Source organism: Sander lucioperca, chromosome 24 (assembly GCF_008315115.2).
Source record: "Sander lucioperca isolate FBNREF2018 chromosome 24, SLUC_FBN_1.2, whole genome shotgun sequence".
NCBI classification, from domain to species: Eukaryota; Metazoa; Chordata; class Actinopteri; order Perciformes; family Percidae; genus Sander; species Sander lucioperca.
In genome coordinates this window covers 14,320,478-14,342,282 of record NC_050196.1, presented here as the reverse complement: position 1 = coordinate 14,342,282, position 21,805 = coordinate 14,320,478, and the positions used below count along the sequence as shown (strand labels likewise).

General features: G+C 41.2%; 1 protein-coding gene across 17 annotated transcripts in view; it reads left to right on the top strand.

Annotated features, from left to right (window-relative positions):
* LOC116044472 (dedicator of cytokinesis protein 9-like) overlaps positions 1-21,805 on the top strand; it is a 55,212-nt gene that overhangs the window by 29,491 nt on the left and 3,916 nt on the right. For 5 of the 17 annotated variants that reach the window (XM_031291682.2, XM_031291685.2, XM_031291675.2 and 2 more), the window contains 41 exons: positions 249-323; positions 483-623; positions 1,195-1,539; positions 1,650-1,732; positions 2,063-2,185; positions 2,275-2,354; positions 2,457-2,644; positions 3,212-3,277; positions 3,851-3,943; positions 4,232-4,343; positions 4,599-4,717; positions 5,564-5,650; positions 5,767-5,856; positions 5,990-6,105; positions 6,452-6,521; positions 6,633-6,758; positions 7,888-7,959; positions 8,055-8,201; positions 8,433-8,516; positions 8,638-8,749; positions 8,871-9,049; positions 9,403-9,510; positions 9,729-9,840; positions 10,165-10,295; positions 11,343-11,457; positions 11,553-11,619; positions 12,219-12,266; positions 12,770-12,909; positions 13,904-14,019; positions 14,112-14,249; positions 14,468-14,650; positions 14,795-14,908; positions 15,118-15,333; positions 15,445-15,502; positions 16,708-16,814; positions 17,537-17,659; positions 18,699-18,812; positions 19,032-19,037; positions 19,909-20,055; positions 20,741-20,951; positions 21,534-21,724. In XM_031291682.2, coding sequence (XP_031147542.1) covers positions 249-323; positions 483-623; positions 1,195-1,539; positions 1,650-1,732; positions 2,063-2,185; positions 2,275-2,354; positions 2,457-2,644; positions 3,212-3,277; positions 3,851-3,943; positions 4,232-4,343; positions 4,599-4,717; positions 5,564-5,650; positions 5,767-5,856; positions 5,990-6,105; positions 6,452-6,521; positions 6,633-6,758; positions 7,888-7,959; positions 8,055-8,201; positions 8,433-8,516; positions 8,638-8,749; positions 8,871-9,049; positions 9,403-9,510; positions 9,729-9,840; positions 10,165-10,295; positions 11,343-11,457; positions 11,553-11,619; positions 12,219-12,266; positions 12,770-12,909; positions 13,904-14,019; positions 14,112-14,249; positions 14,468-14,650; positions 14,795-14,908; positions 15,118-15,333; positions 15,445-15,502; positions 16,708-16,814; positions 17,537-17,659; positions 18,699-18,812; positions 19,032-19,037; positions 19,909-20,055; positions 20,741-20,951; positions 21,534-21,724 — 4,953 coding nt within the window. The remainder of the gene's footprint in view (positions 1-248; positions 324-482; positions 624-1,194; positions 1,540-1,649; positions 1,733-2,062; positions 2,186-2,274; positions 2,355-2,456; positions 2,645-3,211; positions 3,278-3,850; positions 3,944-4,231; positions 4,344-4,598; positions 4,718-5,563; positions 5,651-5,766; positions 5,857-5,989; positions 6,106-6,451; positions 6,522-6,632; positions 6,759-7,887; positions 7,960-8,054; positions 8,202-8,432; positions 8,517-8,637; positions 8,750-8,870; positions 9,050-9,402; positions 9,511-9,728; positions 9,841-10,164; positions 10,296-11,342; positions 11,458-11,552; positions 11,620-12,218; positions 12,267-12,769; positions 12,910-13,903; positions 14,020-14,111; positions 14,250-14,467; positions 14,651-14,794; positions 14,909-15,117; positions 15,334-15,444; positions 15,503-16,707; positions 16,815-17,536; positions 17,660-18,698; positions 18,813-19,031; positions 19,038-19,908; positions 20,056-20,740; positions 20,952-21,533; positions 21,725-21,805) is intronic. The other 12 variants (XM_031291687.2, XM_031291684.2, XM_031291689.2 and 9 more) reach the window with 7 other exon arrangements.

Here is a 21,805-nt window from a genome sequence, read left to right as displayed (position 1 = left end):
CTCATCAACATGGTTTCCAGCCGCTGTTCTGATAAAGAAAATGCGTGCAGACTTGGACTTTGCAAAGGCAATGTGAATTTACATTGCACTGACCTCACTGAATACACTCCTTGGATTCCTCCATTCAGTTTGATACTGTATATCCAAACCAGGCCTCTGATATGGACAGCATGATAGATTCAATTCCACTTTCTTTTAATAACAAGCTGTTGTTAATGTTAAATACATTTTTATGCTTTGTTTAACAGACTGCCAGAGATATTGAGTCTAAAATGAGGAGTGAAGCTCGTCTGAAACTGTTCACTCTGGACCCTGACACACAGGTGATGAAGATAATACCTGACTACAAAGCCCTGCACATTTTGTGCATTGTTTAAAGTAGTGTTTAAATACTAACTAGCATCACAGTCAATTTATCGATTTCATGACCAAAAGTTTGTGCTTGGGCAATTTAAGCCTTCTAACATCTCCTGTTTCCACAGAAACTGGACTTCTCTGGCATTGAGCCAGACGTGCGGCAGTTTGAAGAGAAGTTCGGGAAGAGAGTCGTGGTCAGCTGTCATGACCTGTCTTTCAACCTGCAGGGCTGTGTTGCAGAGAATGAAGAGGGTCCAACAACTAATGTATGTTTCAATAAAAAAAAACAAAAAAACAACAGATATAGTTGAAGGTGTTAATTACAACCCGCACTCTTCTTGACATAGAAATCACACTTCTATGAATGTACATGTATTTGCAAGTACAAAAACATGCTTCCAGCATAATTTGAGGACAGACACTTCATATGGCCCACTTGGCTGGCCCCCATCAAAACTGGTGTTGTTGGCATGGGGAATGGCCGTTACCATGGCAGCCAGTCTAGGCCTCCCACCATGAATTAGCACCAGGACGAGGCTGGTTTCCTGCTGTCACTCTCCAAGGTCTCTGTCTCTGTAGGAGGAGGACTCCTTTTACACTCAGCACTCAGCTGGGAAACCACAGCTATTAGCTCTGCTACTTAGGAAACGCACGCACGCACGCACGCACGTTTGAGTAATGGAAATGCATGGTGGAAAGAGTGAATGGAAAGATGAATTACCTCAATGGCACATTTTGACTTGCTGGAAAATGAGAAGTGCATTAGGTTACTTTCTTTTTTTTAAACTGTTTAATTTTTCATCACACAAATATTTCCCTTCATCGCTTTCATCAAAGGTGGAGCCTTTCTATGTGGTCTTGTCCCTCTTCGACGTCCAGAATGGTAGAAAGATCTCGGCCGACTTCCACGTGGATCTCAACCACCCTTTGGTCCGAAAAATGACATCAGGCTCTAGTAGCAGACAAGACTTGCACATCAATGGCAGTTGTGATGGTCCCCTGGCTGGCCCCAGGCAGGGCAGTGGGCTCCCAGTGGGTGCTCTCCAGTACCCCAGACAAGGGGTGTTCTCAGTCACGTGCCCCCATCCAGAGATCTTCCTGGTGGCCAGGATTGAGAAGGTCCTGCAGGGGGGGATCACCCACTGCACTGAACCCTACATGAAGAGTTCAGACTCCGCCAAGGTACAGAGATTAGCAGAGATGACGAGGACGTGGCTGTATTTAGTGTGCTCAAGTTATCTCAAATAATTAAATTGTAAAATAAATCCCCCTGTTTTCTTGCCTGCCTGTAGATGGCACAAAAGGTACTGAAGAATGCGAAGACAGCCTGCAGCAGACTGGGACAGTACAGGATGCCTTTTGCCTGGGCTGCCAGGTATGAAGACCCCTCAAAAAAAACACATCAACAAAGGAATTTAATCCCACTGCATCATGACAGAACGAACGGGAAGAAAGGGATATTACTCGTGATTTCTTGCATTTAAGGAAAATCTTTTAGCTTCTAAAAATCAAGGGGACTTATTCTCTTGTGCCATAATACCACATATAGTGATTCCGATTTAGGATGCTGCAAAACAAACTGTGTGGAAACTGTCAAATGAAAGTCAGCGGGCCTCTGAGACAAATCTTTCAACCACTAGTGTAGAACTGAAATGTGCTCTTTTTTCCAGTAGATTCAATGAATTTTTTTTTTCTGTCTCTGCAGGCCTGTGTTCAAAGATGCATCAGGAAGTTTGGACAAAAGCTCTCGCTTCTCAGCTCTTTACAGACAGGACAGCAGCAAGCTGTCAGACGAGGACATGTTCAAACTGCTGACTGACTTCAGAAAGTATGCTTTTCCCTCCTCTCTTAAATATATCACTAACTGGTTTTGATACATTTTTGTAATTGCTGTTTCTATGTCTGCTTTCCCAACAGACCAGAGAAAATGGCCAAACTCCCTGTGCTCTTAGGGAACTTAGATGTAACTATTGACAGCATGGCCCCGGATGTAACCAGTAAACCCTCCAAATATTTACAAAATCACTTTAAATTGTCTATTTATAGTCATCAGACATTAACCTTTGAACCCAGTGACTCCTCTCGTTTCCTGCCTGCAGATTGTGTCACTTCCTCCTACATCCCTGTGAGGAACTTTGAAGGCAATGGGCCTGAAGGCGCTCTTCTGGAGGTGGAGGAGTTTGTACCTTGCATCGCTAAGTGCTCCCAACCATTCACCATCTATAAAAACCACCTCTATGTGTACCCAAAACACCTCAAATATGACGGACAGAAATGCTTTGCTAAGGTAAATGCAGTATGGAGCATAGGAATACATTGAACTTAATTTAAACACCGTCTTGAACAAGAGCAAATAGGGGACTTACTTTTTTAATTCTGAGCTTTTCTGTTGCTGGTTAGATGATCTGCTGAATCAGTATTTTGCCCTTAACATAAAATCATTCCAAAACATACGACTTATCCGTTTTGGAAAGTGATGCTTTTGCTTGGCTAGCATTCTCTTATCATCATCATATTGTGCTCCTGTTTACCCTACGAAACAACTGGCAACTGCCTCAGGCTTGTTCAGCCAAGCAGCAGAGCTGGCTAGAATTATCCTTACAGAGCAGCAGCTTCTGATTAATACAGGGTTGGTATTTTTACTGACAGCTCTGTGTAGGAAAACAACCTGCCTTCTCTTCCCCCATCCATCTCTCTGCCCTCTTATTTTAAATAAGAGCTGGCAATCCTTTGCCTAAAATATTTTCCCCCTCTTTATAGAGAGGCACAGTAAAGAAAGTGTCTGGCAAGAATTGGTTCTAGGCCAACAGGGATATCTTGGAACTGGTTTTTAACTTTTGTTTCCCCTCTCTAGGCGAGGAATATTGCAGTTTGCGTTGAATTCAAGGATTCTGATGAGGATGAAGCCCAGTCGGTGAAGGTGTGTTTACATCACATACTGTACATCAGAAAGTGCTGAACACAGTTATCATTTCAGCTCTTTGCATACTGCCCCCCCAGAATCTAAAATGGCAAAATCCAAACCAACAGATGTGTGGACTCGAATCACGTGGCATGAACTCATATTAGACTTCTGACTTTTGATTTGACAAAAAAGACTTGCAAAAGACTTATTGGTCTTGACTTAGGACTTGTTTGTCTTTATTTGGATCTCAACTTGGGACCTTTAGTCTTGGTTAAGGGACTTCACTTTGAACTTGCTGGTCTTGACTTGGGACTCGTTGGTCTGGACTTGGGACTTCGCTTTAGACTTGGTCTTGACTTTAGACTTGTTTTTCTTGACTTGACTTTGGACTTGTTGGTCTTGAGTTTTGTCTTGACTTTAGACTCGTTCTTGACTTGTGGTCTTGACTTTGGACTTCGTAGACAAACCAAAATAGCACTTTATACATTAAACCATATTGTGATGACTATGTTTGAGATTAGAGTGCATGATGACTCATCTCTCTCTCTGTCATCTTTGATTATCTCCTACCTTTGTAATCTAATGCAGTGCATCTATGGTCATCCGGGAGGTCCTCTATTCACTAAACAGGCATATGCAGCTGTCTTGCACCATCAGCAGAACCCAGAGTTCTATGATGAGGTATGTCTGTGTTCATGTTACTCATCAGTTTTATTAATATAATGCATTCTGTAGTATGCTTATAATGGCTAAAAACCATCAATGGAGAGAGTCAGATGACATATTTTTTGAAAGCAGTGTGTTCTGAAGTAGATACCTCTCACCTCATCAAGTTTCAGCACATTTCAAGTCAACGTTAAATTCTCACTGGAAATGCTCCGCTGGCAATTTTCACTTTGATTTTCCTGAACAAAGCGACCTCTGTATTAGGGAACCAACCCCAGGAATCTGTGTTTTTCTCACCTTCAGATAAAGATAGAGCTGCCTACACAGCTGCATGAGAAGCATCACCTTCTCTTCACATTCTATCATGTTAGCTGTGACAGCAACAGCAAGAAGAAAGACCTGGTGGAGACTCCAGGTAGGCTGCAGCTTTCAGTCAAGTCTCCTCTCTCTGAATAAAAACACCAGTGAGGATTTTAACAAAAACAATGCAATGAGTTCATGTAAATATCTGGCGTGCATAATGTGGGACAACGCAGTTTGATACTCACACACAGTGTGACGGTAGTTTTTGAGTCTCCCCAGTAGCTGGAGATATTTGAAATTGTGATCTTCATGCTGCAGCCTCCCCAGTATTACCATTACTTCACAAATGTACCTGCTTTGCACACAGTGGGTTCAGCATGGCTGCCTCTGCTAAGGGACGGCAGAGTCATCATGAATGAACAGCTGCTGCCTGTGGCCGCCAATCTGCCCGCCGGGTACCTCGGCTCCCAGGATGGTGTCAACAAGGTAAAAAAATAAATATATTATCAACATCTGATGTGTGAAATTGGTATGCACTAGGGCTGCACAGTTAATCGCAATTAGATATTTTCCTCATATCGTGCAGCCCTAGCATGCACTAAAAGTCATGAGAGGGCTATGAAGGTCTGTCTAGGTATCATCTTCTTGTTTATGGCAAGTCATTGATTGTTCCAATATTCAGTTTAAGTAAAGGATGTATATGTGCTTTAGACCCAAAGTCAAAGTATTCCCTGTATTGCCCTCAATTATCCAAAATGGTTTAAGGATTTTCTGATGCAGTTTGTGGTTAATGGTTAAAGAGCTTAGCTGTGATTGGATTGGGACCTTGCAGAGGTCTAACAGGCTTTTACATGAAATGCCTGTAAAATCTGATCAGCATTAAAATGTAATCTATCGCACCATTAGGACCTCTCGGTGTTGTTTCTTTGATGCAGGGCTAATGGTTTAGTGTAGATTGAAGTAATATGTACACAAAAGTGGCTCATTGTGCATAATGCTTAGTGCTAATTTCAAATGTAACTGCTTGTGTAAGTGTTTTTCTTAAAATGATTGAGCCTATAAAGTCAGTTGTTTGGTAGGACATCTGTTAAAAAATAAACCCACAAACTGGCCAATCTTTCATAAGAACTCTAGTTTAAAAAATCCTAATTTGTTTTGTAGAACACTGCAGCCATATGGCAAAACAGTTTGTCCTCTTATTTTACAAAAACACTGTCACTGATTTGTCAATTATGTCTATGCATTAACATTTAGACATGCTTCTATAAATCCACACCATGCAGTTTTTATTCAGTATCCAATGCAATAATTGTTGCCCACTTGTCATTGTAGAACTCTGGCTCGGAGATCAAATGGGTGGACGGAGGAAAACCCCTGTTCAAAGTCTCAACTCATCTTGTTTCCACAGTTTACACTCAGGTATTTACACATTATATACATTAACACTGCCTGCTCATTGTACTTGGATACAAACATAATCTCAATTTACTTTAAAATGCTAATAAAATGTCTTCAAATAAAATGTGATCTTTTAGGATCAGCACTTGCAAAACTTCTTCCACCACTGTCAAATCATGGAGATGTCAGAACAAGCTTCAGAGGGAGAGCTGGTGAAATACCTGAAGGTATTCTGGGCTTTAATTTCGAATGCCTCAAGGAAAACACAGGAACACACCCTTTTGTTCATGCCTCATCAAATACAATCTTGTAATCTTGCATCTATCATTCATTCTCTTCTCACTTCCTCCCCTCCCTTAGAGTCTCCATGCGATGGAGGGTCATGTGATGGTCAACTTTCTGCCCACCATCCTAAACCAGCTGTTCTGCGTTCTAACCAGAGCCACACATGAGGATGTGGCTGTCAACGTGACCAGGCAAGCTATGTGTTATGGCAATATTTTTGGTCTCTTTTAAATTTGTGCGTAGAAAATTATATTAACAGCACTTTCATCTGGTTCTCAATCCAAAGTGCATTCCCCTGTTTCCCTTTAACAGCCTGAATCCCTTTTCTCATTAGACACTCACCAATGGCTAGCACACTCCATGTATGTGTCTTTTATCTCCGTTGTGTGTGTGACTAGTCTTTGAAGCTCTGTAGGCAGTGTGAAAATGAGGCGTTAGTGCCTTGGAATGAACAAATTGAATTCCTATCTTAGATTGTTGCTTCTAGCCAGCCTTCGTTCTTGTTTTATATTTCTATGTTATCTGTTTTTTCTTTAGGGTGATGGTTCATGTTGTAGCGCAGTGCCATGAAGAAGGGCTTGAACATTACTTGAGATCTTATATCAAGGTGCAGTCTTTTCTCACTATATTTATGCTGAAAAAATATTTGTATGTTTCTGTAGAAAGTAAATTGATACAATCTGATTTTTTTTTTTTTTTCCCCCATCTCTACTCTCAGTTTGTGTTTAAGCCAGAGCCTTATTCCTCCACCAATGTAAAAACGGTTCATGAGGAGCTGGCTAAAGCTATGACAGCCATTCTCAAGCCATCCACTGACTTCCTGACTAGCAACAAGCTCCTGAAGGTAATAACTATTACCTCACCTCACTAAAGGTTGTAATGCCTTCATTTTAAGCATCCAATATTAGGCAGATTATTTTACATCCTCAGGGAATCGTTGGTATAGACTATAAATGATACCTTAAATATCATTAAATATATTTTTCAATTACAGATAAAAGCTAGGCGAAAATCAGTAAATCAACTTAGCCTGTGCAAAGGCTGGCTGTGGCTATTGCTGACTTTTACTTTGTGTATAGCTTTCTTGCTTGAGCTGATGACTTGGTTTAGTTTTGAGTTACTTCATTGAATTGTATTATTATACATTTCTATGGCTTAATATTTATATGATAAAACAGAAGTCAATACGTCTGATTCTAAACTCAATTTTGACCAAACGTGTAGTTGATTTTTGTATGCTTCCGTTTCACAGAGAAGAGTATGAAAGCCCTCAGAGGCAAGTGAGAAAAATAATTCTGGTGATCCATTTTCTGAGCCAAGTCTGAGCTCAATAGTTTTCTCTCCTGTGTTTACGACTGAAAAACAGGAGAAAAAAGGTTTTGCCAGGATAATCTTTCTATGTTCTACATTTTGTCTGTGAAACAGGTGGGGAAATAGTTTAGCTTGTTCTAAATAGGACTATAACGGCACATTCGATTAAAATAGATTTCTAGCTAAAAGAACGACATGACAGTTATGATGCATAACTTGCTGTACTATATGTACCTTGCGTTTAGATTGCATGGAGAAATTTAGAACATGGGGTAGTGGTGCACGTCAGCCTCTTGTGGCCAAAATGAGTATTACAACAACAAACATATGATACTGATATGACAAAATAAATTCACCTGCCAAAACGTTTTTCCCACCTGTTTCACAGATATTTTTTTTTTATGAACTTAGATTTTCCTGGCATAACCTTTTAAATCTGTTAAGTCCTAAACAACGGAGAGAAACTATTTAGAACAGACTCAGGAAATGGACCAGACTTTTTTTTTTCTCACTTTTTTTTCCTCTCATGGCTTCTGTAGAATTGATACATTTTCCTACAAAATACCATTTTCAATAGAGTTTAATTAAAATGTTAGCATGTTATAAATTAATTCACATTTAGGGTGGTAGTTTTCCTTGCCTTGACTCTGTTTGTGTTGCAGTACTCGTGGTACTTCTTTGAAGCTCTGGTGAAATCAATGGCTCATTATCTCATAGAAAGTGGGAAGGTCAAGGTAGGTCTTGTTTTAATCTTCTCTTCATTTATTTTAACCTCATTTTCCCAAGCCTAAATCCTCTCCCTGTTTTCTTTTACGTTTCCCTTATCCAGCTCTCCAGGAACCAGCGTTTTTCAGCGTCTTTCTACCATGCAGTGGAGACCCTGGTGAATATGCTGATGCCACACATCACCCAGAAATACAAGGACAACCTGGATGCAGCTCGCAATGCCAATCACAGCCTGGCAGTTTTCATCAAGGTTGGCACTCTCCCAATGCCCTATTGCAATTTTGATATGTAGATGAATATGACAAATTGCCCTTTGGTTTTGGATAAACATGTAAATGTCAAGGACTGTAGAGATATGTTTAAATCATTCTCACAGCAGTTTGTTTGTTTAATGATCAACATTATTTCAAACAATGATTTAGTTAAATCCAAAGAAATCACTACATCTGATTTCTAATGTTGTACTCACCTTTTCACTCAGCGCTGCTTCACCTTCATGGACCGAGGCTTCATATTCAAGCAGATCAACAACTACATGAACTGTTTTACACCTGGAGACCCAAAGGTTAAACACTCTCCTGCTACTATCTTTAATGTTTCTATTCAAGTGATTAAGTATAAGGTTAAAGCTGAATTGAAGCCATACAAGCTTCCCTAAAATATATTTTCTCTTTTATTCTTTCAAGACTTTGTATGAATTCAAGTTTGAGTTCCTGCGGGTTGTTTGCAACCATGAGCACTATGTCCCTCTTAATCTGCCCATGCCCTTTGGAAAAGGCCGAATTCAGAGGTTCCAAGGTAGATTAACGTCACTTTCGTCTAGGTGGAGTTCAATTCATATTCAGCTTATTCTCTGCATCCTTTTCTATTTCAATCTTTAATTTGAGATATCATTTCTGTTGATTGATGCCTGCTGCAGATCTTCAGCTGGACTATTCTCTGACTGATGACTTCTGTCGAAACCACTTCCTGGTGGGGCTGCTGCTGAGGGAAGTGGGCGCTGCTCTTCAGGAGTTTCGAGAGATTCGTCAGATCGCCATCCAGGTGCTCAAGGGGCTGATGATCAAACACACGTTTGACGACCGCTATGCTTCGAAAGTGAGTTTGACAGCTCTCAACCTTCTTTACTGTACTTCGAACACCCCCTGCACACATGAAAATAAACAGCAGTTTGTTACAACATAGGTTCAACATCGCACTATTTTGTCTTTGGTCTTAGAGTCAGATTTTGCTTTTACTTGTGCGTTTTGTGAATTTTTTTAAGCTAATGAGCATTGTTGGAGGTGCCTGAGGCCTTAGATTTCCATTGCCAACGACTACTTATGTTATATTATGCACATGACAAAGAGCCTTGAACATTCTTGTACCACAACCCAAAGAATTTAATAAGAATTTAATTTGTCTCAGTTTTGTGGCTACATGACTCATGACCACCTACTGTGTCATTTCAGAGCCAGCAAGCCAGACTTGCCACCCTCTACCTTCCTCTGTTTGGTCTGCTCCAGGAGAATGTCCACAGACTTGACATTAAGGAGTCCGCCCCTCTCAGCAACCACAATGTAAGCCTGACACCTAGTGGTAGGAAAGGGAATAGCATCTTTATCCATTTTATCCCAGCAAGACCTGCCCTCTCACACATTAATTACTGCCCAGTAGTTAATGTCAGCATAAGATGAATTCAAGGCAATATTAGTGTTTTCTCTTCAGCTGAAACATGATTTTACTGTGATTGCAGTTGCTGAGCTAAACCAGCTCACTTTGTTGCTTTCTGTCCCAGAATGCCAGGGAGGATTCTCTGGCATCCAACTCCATGGTGACCCCTCAGAAATCTGGGAACTGCATAGAAAATACTCTCCACAAAGATGTATTTGGAGTCATCTCTGGAACAGGTAAATCCTCATTCCACCAGCTTACCGTTGATAAGCGCATAGTCAGAGCTAATGCAGCTGAAATGCTCTTGTAAATCTTCAAAATGAGCAAAATGTTCTCTCAAAGATCTACTGTACTTGGGCTATTACTTTGTTTTATCCTAAATATAACCTCCCTTTATTTTGTCCAGCCTCATTTTCCATGTGGACCACAAACAAAACATTTGCTTTTGCAATTTTTAACTTGGCAGCAAATGTATATGCTCGTCTGTAAATGAACTTGTACGCTGTAGATTTATCCCGTCTTCTGACATGTAACAGAGTATTTGTGCTCCATCTCTGCAGCCTCACCTCACAGCTCTACTCCCAACATGAGCTCAGTTCACCATGCAGACTCCAGAGGCTCTCTGGTCTCCACTGACTCTGGAAACAGCCTGCTGGACAAGAGCAGTGACAAGACTAACTCCCTGGAGAAGGTAGATAAATACTTGAATCATAGGCTGAATGACTACTTCATTTGCAAAATTTGATTTGTGATACAAGGCCCTGGTCTGTGAGACCAAATGTAATAACGGTGAATGAAAGTAGTGCCAATGTTGGCGAAACCCAAGGGTTAAGGTATATAGTTTTGCAAAGCTCTCCCATACATTTATCTTCACTCTTGGACATCCACACTCTCTTCCCATCCCCTCCTCCAGAGCTCCCACACCCCTTCTCCTTGCTTTGTAACTTTCCAACCCCACCAAAAGGAGAGATTTACCAGGAGGCACTCAGTCAACATGCCCCCTCTCCCCCTGGACCCCGAGGACATAGTCCCACCCGTGAACCGTGCGACCAAGCGGGTCACCATGGACTTCTCCCTCCTCTCGGTGCCCTTGCCTGACCTGCTGCACGACAGTGACAGTGATAATGACAAACAAGCTGCAGGCCAGAGGGTGGATGGAAATCATGAGGAAAACATACCTAAACAAGTATTCTGTTTGGCCTTTGTGACCTCTTCACCAGAGACTTTTGGTTACAATTGTACAGCAAATTTCGGATTTGTAATGATTCAATAAAACCAGATCATCTGATGCTTTTGGGTACTTCTTTGCGTCAGTGAATTCCAGTTTAGAGACCAAAACATTCAGTACTCAGATAGCTGTACAATATGTCCAAAATCCTCCCAAAGTTCCTCTTAACATTCTTCTCTTCTGTGTGTCCCACATCAAAGAGTGTGGGTGCTTTTACAAATGTGGATGTTGAGCTGACAGCTGACTCCTGAGCCCTTTTCAATTATTTCCTCAGATGCTGTAAAGTAACTTGAAATGTGTTTCTTCAAACCTGCAATTGCTGTTATCTCAAAGCACAGAGCTGCTGCAGCAAATGTGCTTGTCTTGTGTACTCTTCCCCCCCGCCCAAGGAAAATACTTTACATTTCTCATCTCTGAAGTTTGGGTTGTTTAAGTGATATTTCTAATCTCTTCAGTCTAAAACTTTTTTCTCCTTGTTCGGTCTCTCGCGACTTCCTTTCTGTGCATCAGAACCAGTGTGTCTCGGCTCTGGGCAGCAGTGTGCTGCGCTGTGACAAACTGGACCGGGACGAGATCAAAAACCTTTTAATGGGCTTTCTGCATATCCTCAAGAGCATGTCAGAGGGTAAGACTGTCTGTCTGAGTCATTGTACTGGATTTTGGCACACGTTCATATAAACAGCTTCATAGTAATCTTTTCTTACCATTTCATCACCTCAGAGGCCCTTTTTGCATACTGGAACAAAGCAGCTCCCTCAGAACTAATGGACTTCTTTACATTAATAGAGTAAGTACAGAACTAGACAACCTTTTTATAATGTATTTTATATGTATTTATAATGTGCAGTTGAGAGTGAGACATGGGTCAGATTTGTTCAGCATCCCTTTAAAAAAGTTGCTCTGATGTCCTTAGAGACCAAAAATGTCATATGCATTAACACAGCCAAAATGATCATATAAATGAAAAAGCCAAAAATGTCCCTAGGTTAATCCAAAAATTAAACTGAATGCCAGGCTAGCAATTTCCCCGTTTTCACTTTCTATGTTAAGCTAAGTCGTTTAATACTACTCAAATACAAATTCTCTGTCTTTACTGAAAGTAGGAACCTGTGCAAAATGGTAAATGGACTGCATTTATATAGCGCCTCTCTACCTTACCGGACAGAGCACTTTACAATTTGCCTCTCATTCACCTCATTCAAAATATAAAGTGCATACTGTACAGCCTATATATAAAGTATGATTATTAACCTTTGTTTATTGATAGAACATATTATGCATAGTCATTTCTGACTATCATATGAACTTGCTGTTCCTAAAAGTTAGATGTAAATGCAAGGTCTTGAATGCTCTCTGACTGAGCTTCTCTTCTTGTTTGCCCTGCAGAGTCTGCCTTCATCAGTTTAGATACATGGGGAAGAGATTCATCGTCAGGTAGGGTGTTCAAGGAAATAAATTACGTCACATATCTCATTTCACACTGAATTTATGAATTCATTCTTGAACTGATACTAATTATGTTAATTATCTATACAATAATGTGACTGGCCCCCATGCACAGACTTACAAACGGCAGTCCTTACTGAATCTTTTAACCCCTTTCTTTGGTTTGTTCTCTCTTCTGTAACACTGCTGGCAAGTTGTTTTGTGGTTAATATCGCGGCCCCAGGCCCCTCCTGCATGGGTAAGACATTGCTGTATTTTTGTTCCACTTCGCTGAATTAAATGCATGATGCTGCCGTTTTTTCCTAGTTTTAATACCCCATTACATATATAGCAATTAATGTATCTGCTGTGTCTCTTTCTATTGCTTTTTCTTGTGTACAACACCACTGAGACATTTCTCATTTGATTTGTGTTCATCTGATCTGTATTTGCTGTCTTGTGAGTTTAACTGACATCCAAGCCTACGGGTAATGGTATTTGTCTTCTGCCAGCAGGAGCCAGGAGGGGGCAGGGCCTGTAGCTCCAGACAGGAAGTCTTTGACTCTGCCTGTTTCTCGTAACAGGGCGGGGATCTTGCATGCCCGCCTTCAGCAGCTGGGAACTCTGGAGAACGCTCACACCTTCAACAACAGTAAGCCTTCCTGTCCTGTTCTGATTTGTATAGGAGAAATTAGTGGGAATGAAAATGAATAAAGCAGTTTTTGCAGTAAAATATATTTTACCCCTCCATAATTGACACAGCAAACATCACACTACTTATTCTCAGAGTCATAACTCAGTCAAATCAAAGTACACAGACATCATACACACTGCTTCAATCAGCAGAACTCACGTTTCACAATAGTGGTAGATGTCAATAAATCTGTTAACTTATAGTAAATAAGCATCCTTTTGCTCAGCAGCTGGTTCAGTCTACTATATAGTCCTCCATTAGGAATTATTAAGGAAGTACTAATTAACGGTTCATTATCAAGCCTATCCTGATTTCCCACTTGTTTCTTAATTAATGAATCGTTTACTAATCATTGCCTACTAGTCTATATCCATGGACCGCGACGTTCCACTTAGGGGATTGCTCCGGAAATTCTACCGGATGTCCCTCTTTCTTTGACTTTGACTGTCGGCCGGATGTCTGTTACCTTCCTCTTTCTTTGTGTTGGCATTCTAAACTGCGGTGGATTTCTTAGGACTATGGTTAACTGCTCCTCAGATCTCTGCAGGGTAAATCCAGACAGCTAGCTAGACTATCTGTCCAATCAGAGTTTTCTGTTGCACGACTAAAACAACCTTTGAACGTACACATGTTCCACCAAAACAAGTTCCTTCCCGAGGCTATTTTGCAGAGTCAACGTCATTGTGATTGGTTTAAAGAAATGCATCCTGGAATGCTGTGGACTAGCCAGACCCTCCTCGGCAGCGCTGTGGAGGAGGGTCTGGCAATGTGAGATTACATTAACAATGACCAAGCTTATCTCCTTCAATAAACAAGCAGAAATGATAACTACACACATTCATTTAGTCATTGGTACTGATTAACAGCATAATCAAGCAGATGATGTGCCAAGTATTCATTGCTCTAATAAAGCGATATCTCTAACGGTGACCATGACATGCTTTGTGTGCAGTGTACTCTCATACGGAAGCAGACGTAAGCAGCCAGTGCCTCCTAGAGGCCAATGTGTCTACAGAGGTATGCCTGAGTGTGCTGGACACACTCAGCATCTTCATCATGGGATTCAAGGTATTTCCTTTTGATAGTGAGACAAAGACATGACATTTAGCATCCTAATCCCATTCTGGTGGGTTGGCCCTCACATTCTGCTGTGTCCTCAGACTCAGCTGAATTCAGATCTCGGTCACAACCCCCTGATGAAGAAAGTTTTCCAGGTCCATCTGTGCTTCCTGCAGATCCCTCAGTCTGAGGCCGCCCTCAAACAGGTCTTCACCTCAATCAGGACCTTCATCTACAAGGTGACAGTCTCCCTTTCTTGGTTCAACCTCTGTTTAACAATCCTATTAAATCACACTTTTTCAAAGCAGTTGATTTCAATTCATGGTTATCTAGGCAAATGGAACATTTGTTTTATCATCTGTTTTTTGATAGCTCCATTTTATCTTTAAATATCCTCTTAAAACCTAAATTCCATTTGTCATGCGCTCCATCCTGTCTCTCCCCATGTATCCTCCAGTTCCCCTGTACCTTCTTTGACGGCCGGGCCGACATGTGTGCCTCTCTATGCTATGAAATCCTCAAGTGCTGTAACTCCAAGCTGAGCTCGATCCGCAGTGATGCCGCCCATCTTCTCTACTTCCTCATGAAAAGCAACTTCGACTATACCGGACGCAAGTCTTTTGTACGAACACACCTGCAGGTATGTGTCTTATTTGAGAGTGAATATGAGTGTTTTTACTCTTTGCACACAGTCTTTTTGATGTAGTATGAAAGCCATGTTCTTGTATGTAATGCATTAGTGTAATATTAATATTTTGTTTGTTCCTCCTCTCTATTCGCCCAGGTGGTAATTGCTGTCAGTCAGCTGATTGCTGATGTCATCGGCATCGGGGGTACCCGTTTCCAGCAATCTCTCTCCATCATTAACAACTGTGCCAACAGTGACAAAAGCATCAAGGTGAGGAGTGGATGCTGCCTCACGGTGTGATGAGACACACTTGATCAAGCCATTAACGTACTGTGTTTACAGTAATAACCCTTTACATTTTCTTATTGCATCAGCTCAACACACAGAAGAACAACAAACCAGAAATAAATGATTAAATGAATTGAAACCACGAGACTATGAATATTAATTTTACTAATGTTGCTATTGCACCATTGTAGCACACTGCATTTCCGTCCGATGTGAAGGACCTGACAAAGCGCATCAGGACAGTGCTGATGGCCACAGAACAGATGAAGGAGCACGAGAACGACCCGGAGATGCTGGTGGACCTCCAGTACAGCTTGGCTAAGTCCTACACCAGCACGCCCGAGCTCCGCAAGACCTGGGTGGACAGCATGGCTCGCATCCACAACAAGAACGGAAATCTTTCAGAGGTAAAATGTTTGTTTTGTTGTTGTTTTTTTTAAATTACATTTTCAATTTCAGTTAGTTGACAGACTTGCAGGGAGCTAACCTGTAACTTTGTTTGTCTACTTCACCTCCAGGCCGCCATGTGTTACGTGCACGTTGCTGCCCTGGTAGCAGAGTACCTGTGGAGGAAAGGTGAGTTGAGAATACAGTCCAGTAGGAGTGTGCGTCTCCTGGTAATGGTATGCTTCCCTTTACAGATAATAACCGCTGAACATTTGAACTCCATTCCAACATTTTTACAGTCCCAGTTTACAGATGCCATATAAAATGTACTGGTAAATGTTATCACAGTAGAAAGAAGTTAATTGTGGAATAACATTTATTTGATTGACTTGTGTACTGAAGAAAGATTATGCGCAGTAATAAAAATGCCTTGTCTTATCAAAACTAAGCACGTCTGCACTAATTAATGCAGATTGTTTCTCATGTTTTAATAGGACTATACTACAGTAAATCAGTACACCAGCAACAATTTGAAAAATAAATCTGATTTACATGATTTTATAGGTGAAGGGTGACTAAAATATTTCCTGGCTTATTTATTTATTTTTCACACTGCTTGGTTCTTTAACTATGTATGTGTAGTTGTGTTTCTCTCTCACACACGCACATATATATATGTATATATATATATATATATAACATGTACCTTCATCTTTCACCTGAGCACTCGTCCAAGGATTTTATTCCTGTGTTAAACACTCCAACACTGCGTTCCATAGATAAGATCCCATCTCATGTTTCTTCACATATCAAACTGCATACTGTGTTCAGACTTTGGGAGGGGCTCTGTTGTATAACGTGACAGGATCTTCTGAAAAGCAATAGTTCATTGTCAGGTCAGTGTTTCAGAGTGGGCTCAACCCTCAGACCTCTTTTCCTTTTATAGAACTCGGCACATGACGCATCATACCTGCACTCATTGCGAATTTGTAAGTGGCAGTTGAATTTTTAGCACAGAGCAGAGAAATTCCAAACACTCCGAACACTGCATTACCTTTTTTTCGGTCCACAGAAGTTCCCCTCATTTTTAAGAGTTTATATATGCCGATTGTTTGTGCTTAAATCTTTCAATTTGTAGGTTGTTGTCCATGTGTGTGTTGAAAATAACCATGTTGCTGAGTAGGATGATCATGCTCACCACCATCTGCATGTTGAATTCTGCGTTTATGTTACATTCTTCTAGCCATGATTGAATTTCGGTCCGGACCAGTGCCAGAACACTGACATAGATATTTTTGTGTCATGAAAAAAGTCATTTTTCTTGTTAACTTTAAGGGAATAACTCAACAAAAAATGAAAATGCCCCTGATGTTGGTTCTGTATCTGTATGTTAGGTATGTTCAGGCAGGGCTGCTCGGCTTTTCGTGTCATCACTCCCAACATCGACGAGGAGGCAGCCATGATGGAGGACGTGGGGATGCAGGATGTTCACTTCAATGAGGTATTGTGATGTTTTGTACATGCCATATACTGTACGCCGTGTTTTAATATCTGCCAGTCCCACTGTGTTGACCAAGCATTTAGGATGTTTTTAAGTTCCTTGTTGGCATCACGTGTCACATAATGAGTGTCTAGAAGAGCTCTTATCTCTGTTATGAGTATCAATTGCTCTGTGTAGTTAGTAGACTAAGTGACAATACTGTAGACTTTGACACGGCTCGGTACATGTGTTGTAAATCACATGTAGAAAATCACTGAGCTGTCAGACGGAGCAGTCTGCAGAGGGCCCAGGGTAAGCACTCCTAGAGATGTTCAGAGATTCTTACTTAAAGTCAGTCCCGCAGGGGCTGTGGCTTATTGACACAGCGGCCTGAGATCAGATCTCCTGGTCAACTGATAACCCAGTGAAATTAAAAGTGATGGCTAGAGAATGTGTGAGCTTTTATGAGTTGGTCAACAGATCTGTAGGCAATGGAAACTGCTATTACCTTCCATCTGCTCTGAAAACCTTTCAGCTTGATGAGCTGGACTCATCCCCCAATAAAAAGGAGATGATGGATACATTTCCTCCCACGTCTGCTGTCTTTACAGGAACACTATGCTCAGTTTAAGTTCGCTGTAGCCTTCTAGACAAATAGAACAAACTGAATTGTCCCTCTTTGCAGCAATTAAATATTGTGAGCCAACTCCAGGGAGGGAGTTTACATTTATTTCTGTGTCCAGGAGGTGCTGATGGAGCTGTTGGAGGAGTGTGCTGATGGCCTCTGGAAGGCGGAGCGTTATGAGCTCATCGCTGATGTCTACAGGCTCATCATTCCTATCTACGAACAGCGCAGAGACTTTGAGGTAAACTGCACAGTGATAGAACAAGGGTCGCATGGCAGGAGTAGAATATCATTGCATAAAGTTGCCAGAGAACATGGTGTGCGTCTTAGATTTAAAAAGTTACAATAACCCTGCAATAGATGCATGAATGCCATATGCTTATTTAACCTAACTACATCATGTTTTCAGTGTTATTAAGAACAGAATGGGTTTTTACTTGTTAATCGTGTGTCTAGAAGTTGTAATTGGTTATGAAGGTTAGAAGTGAAACTATGTAATTTATGAAAGAAGAAATAAGACAATCTTCATTTCACAAATCAAACGCAACATTTGAGCTCAGTCTGGTTGTGTACTGATGATGTCAGTAAGCAACTGATAGCAGAATGTTGGGAAATTAAAGCAAATTGACACTTGTGGACACATGGGTTGCTGTTCAACAACAGTTACAGTCTTGCATGTGTATGATGATGATGTATCACAATGTGTTTAAATGACTTTCAGCTTTAGCAGTTTAGCTGTCAGATCCACAACTTTACTGTTTTAGTTCATTCTCACCACTCTGTTTCCAACAGCAGCAAGCACCAGTTTTCAGTTAAAATGTGCTAAAAACCCACTGTACACTACTGTAAACCTGCTGAGCACCAAACAGCAGATAAGACACAATAAGCAGCTAGCTGGTGAACATAGTGGAGTATTTGGCAGACAAGGAGCCAGATATTTTTCTCAGGAGTCGGAGACAAAAATCAGAGTTGAAAGAGAGTGAACCTGACTTACATTAATCAGGTGGACACAAACACGGCTCCAAATGAATGATGATGTGTAACAGCTGGGTGTGTAGATTTGCATATGCTTGCTGACATGTTCAACATATCAACGTAAAAGATGATGTATTTCAGCTGCCCCCAAGTGGCTAAAAAAAATATTCATATTTTTGCTATTTAAAATAAAGTGGTAACTAAAACATTCAATTGGATATAACCTCCACTGCATGACTGACTTGTCAAAGTTAAAAAAAAAAAAGTTAATCCAACTTTTCTCTCTTGTTCTTTTTGTGGAACAGAAACTGACTCACCTGTATGATACCCTTCACCGTGCCTATACTAAAGTGATGGAGGTGATGCATTCTGGCAAAAGACTGCTGGGCACATACTTCAGAGTGGCCTTCTTTGGACAGGTAAGGGACTGAGTTTTCAAAAGAAAAAAGAAACGATGTAATATAGTAACCAGCTGTATTTTCTTTTATCTAGCATCAATGCTAATTCAATCCAAACACATGCCTTTTACACACACACACACACACACACACACACACACACACACACACACACACACCTACCTTTGAATTTTATCATTTTAATAGAGATTTCTCTTCTTTTCTCCTCCCCCCTCCAAGGCTGCGGTAAGTGTGTAAAGGTTTCGCTGTGTGTGTTGGCCTGGTGTGTTCTTCCATGTCCTTTCATCATAATATTGATTTAGGGCTGAAGTTTTTTTGTTTATTTTTTTTACATTTGTAGCCAAATGTAGCCTACATTTAGCTCTACAGTGGCAGACAGTAGCGGAGAAAAACTTGGGTCCCAAAAGTAGGAAAATAGTAGTTCAATGCAGACAACAACAATGAGCTGTAATCTGAGCCAGCTGTATTTTAAGTGCCATTGCTGTATTTTCCCTCAAAGCAAAATCGCAAAATCTTGCACATAGACTCTTTTTTTGTCTGTAATCCAATGTGTTGCTTTGGGTAACCTTTCTCTTGATCAGCCATTTAACCTCTGTTACCCCCCCCCTTCAGTGATTATACTGGCCTGTTTCCACCCACACATCCTTGTACTTTACCATAGATACACGACTGAGTAGCTGTGCTTGAATAAAATACATAATGTTTGTGAGGTGACCAGCTGAAGTTGGCATGTGTGATGTTTTTGTACTCCTCTTTTCTTTATTCTTGGGTCTTTTTTAAACTTATGTGGTGTTAGATTTTTATTCACAAATTATTATTGTTTCTTTGTTTGATTGCTTGTCCTTTCAGTAGCTTTTGTGTATGGTACCTCACTCAAATGTGGTGTGCCATACTGTACGTCTCTTATATAGTGTTTTCTTTAACAACCAATGTCTCTGCATTGTTTTGTATTTTGTTTGCACTGTATGTAGTTTCAGAAATGTTTGTCTTTATAGGTTTATAGGCTGCTGTAAAACATCTTTTTCAAGCAGGTGCAGGTGATAAAGTGGCCCAGAATTCATTGCCAGGCATTTGACTTCTTTATTCATCTCCACAGGGCTTCTTTGAGGATGAAGATGGAAAGGAATACATCTACAAGGAGCCAAAGTTCACTCCTCTGTCTGAGATTTCCCAGAGGCTCCTGAAGCTCTACTCCGACAAGTTTGGTCAGGAGAATGTCAAAATCATTCAGGACTCTGGGAAGGTGGGATCACATTTGTGTGTGTGTGTGTTTATTTGACTGACGATCAATTTTATTTAGGACTAGGTGCCCTTGTTTCTTTGCACATACCTTGAGACCTTGCTGTTGGGAGTGGGAACGATGACATCTCTGGGTTTTCAGGTGGGTGCCCTCCTTAGTTAGCATTTCTCTGATGAGCCCACGACACCTCCAGAGGGTTTAGTGATGAGGCCTGGCGTCCCAGGCTCACCCCACTTGACTTCATCTCCTTTTTTATGTGATTTTGGAGCTCCGCTGTTGTCTTTTCTTTTAATCCAGAGCCACTGGCTTGCCCTTTCAGCAGGAAAGGGCCTTGATGGCTTGACATTGGCCTGGCCTCTGATTCCCATGTCCTTAAGCAGCCTGGTAGTTAACATGTCTATGAAGTGTTTAAATATACTGACGGTAAATGGTCGACCCTGACAGTTGTGCAATGGGAGGACATGTAATTGGTTTGTAGTTCAGGGACGGCATCAAAACTGCTATAGTCAATGTTTTATTGATGATGGATGAAATGATTTTGTATGTAATGTGAGAGGATTCACTTGTAGTTGTAGATTGATACCACTCTTGTACACGCTAAATATAAAGCTGGTGCCAGGAGATGTTAGCTAAGCTTAGCACATGTTTGAAACAAAATAATATATCCTTGTCTCTTGTGCCACCACAGGTGAACCCGAAGGACCTAGACTCAAAGTACGCCTACATCCAGGTGACCCACGTCACACCGTACCTAGACGACAAGGAGCTGGAGGACAGGAAGACCGACTTCGAGAAGAGTCACAACATCCGGCGCTTTGTGTTCGAGACGCCATTCACAGAGTCGGGCAAGAAGCAGGGAGGGGTGGAGGAGCAGTGTAAACGCCGGACCGTTCTCACCAGTAGGTCACACGTTGATGAAAATGACTCGTCACCACAGCAGTTTAGACAACAAACCGGAGCTGGAAATATAATATGGATTTAATGTGGAATAAAGAAACAAAACAAGTCTTTCCAGCCAGCCTTATCACCCTAGCAATGTCAGGAAGCAAAGATCCAGAATATCTTCCTGGCTGCCATCTGTTATTGTTCCCAGGTGTCTGGCCTTTGCATCAGTCACCTGAAACGTTAATCATTTAAGACCAGCTGAGGTTTATTACTGTACTGTCCACTTAATCCCCAAGGTCAGGTGTTATCTTTGCTTGTTAATAATCATGCTGACTGATCTGGAACATGCACGGTGGAACATGGTTAATATCTTAGTTATGAATGTTACCACAGAGACACAAGTAGACACACAGCAGTTTGTATATAAGAGGTGTTTACATGTCTCAGTATCCAAGCTAGCACCTGTATGTTGCTGCTGTCACTGTCAGGTACCATTGTATTCCTGATGCTATATTGTTTTTGTACAATTTATGACATTTGAAAACATAAATTTTTGTCCTTTCCGTCCGATTATTTTCTCTCCCATTCCCATCCAGCCACCCACTGTTTCCCCTATGTGAAGAAGCGTATAGCAGTCATGTACCAACACCAGACCGACCTGAGTCCCATTGAGGTGGCCATAGACGAGATGAGTGCCAAGGTGGCCGAGCTGCGACTGCTGTGCTCGGCCTCCGAGGTGGACATGATCCGCCTGCAGCTCAAATTGCAAGGCAGCATCAGTGTTCAGGTACAAATGACCAGGACACGCTGCTGTCAATCATTCGACTTGTTATGAATAGCTTCAGCGTAACTCAAGATCTTTGACTGC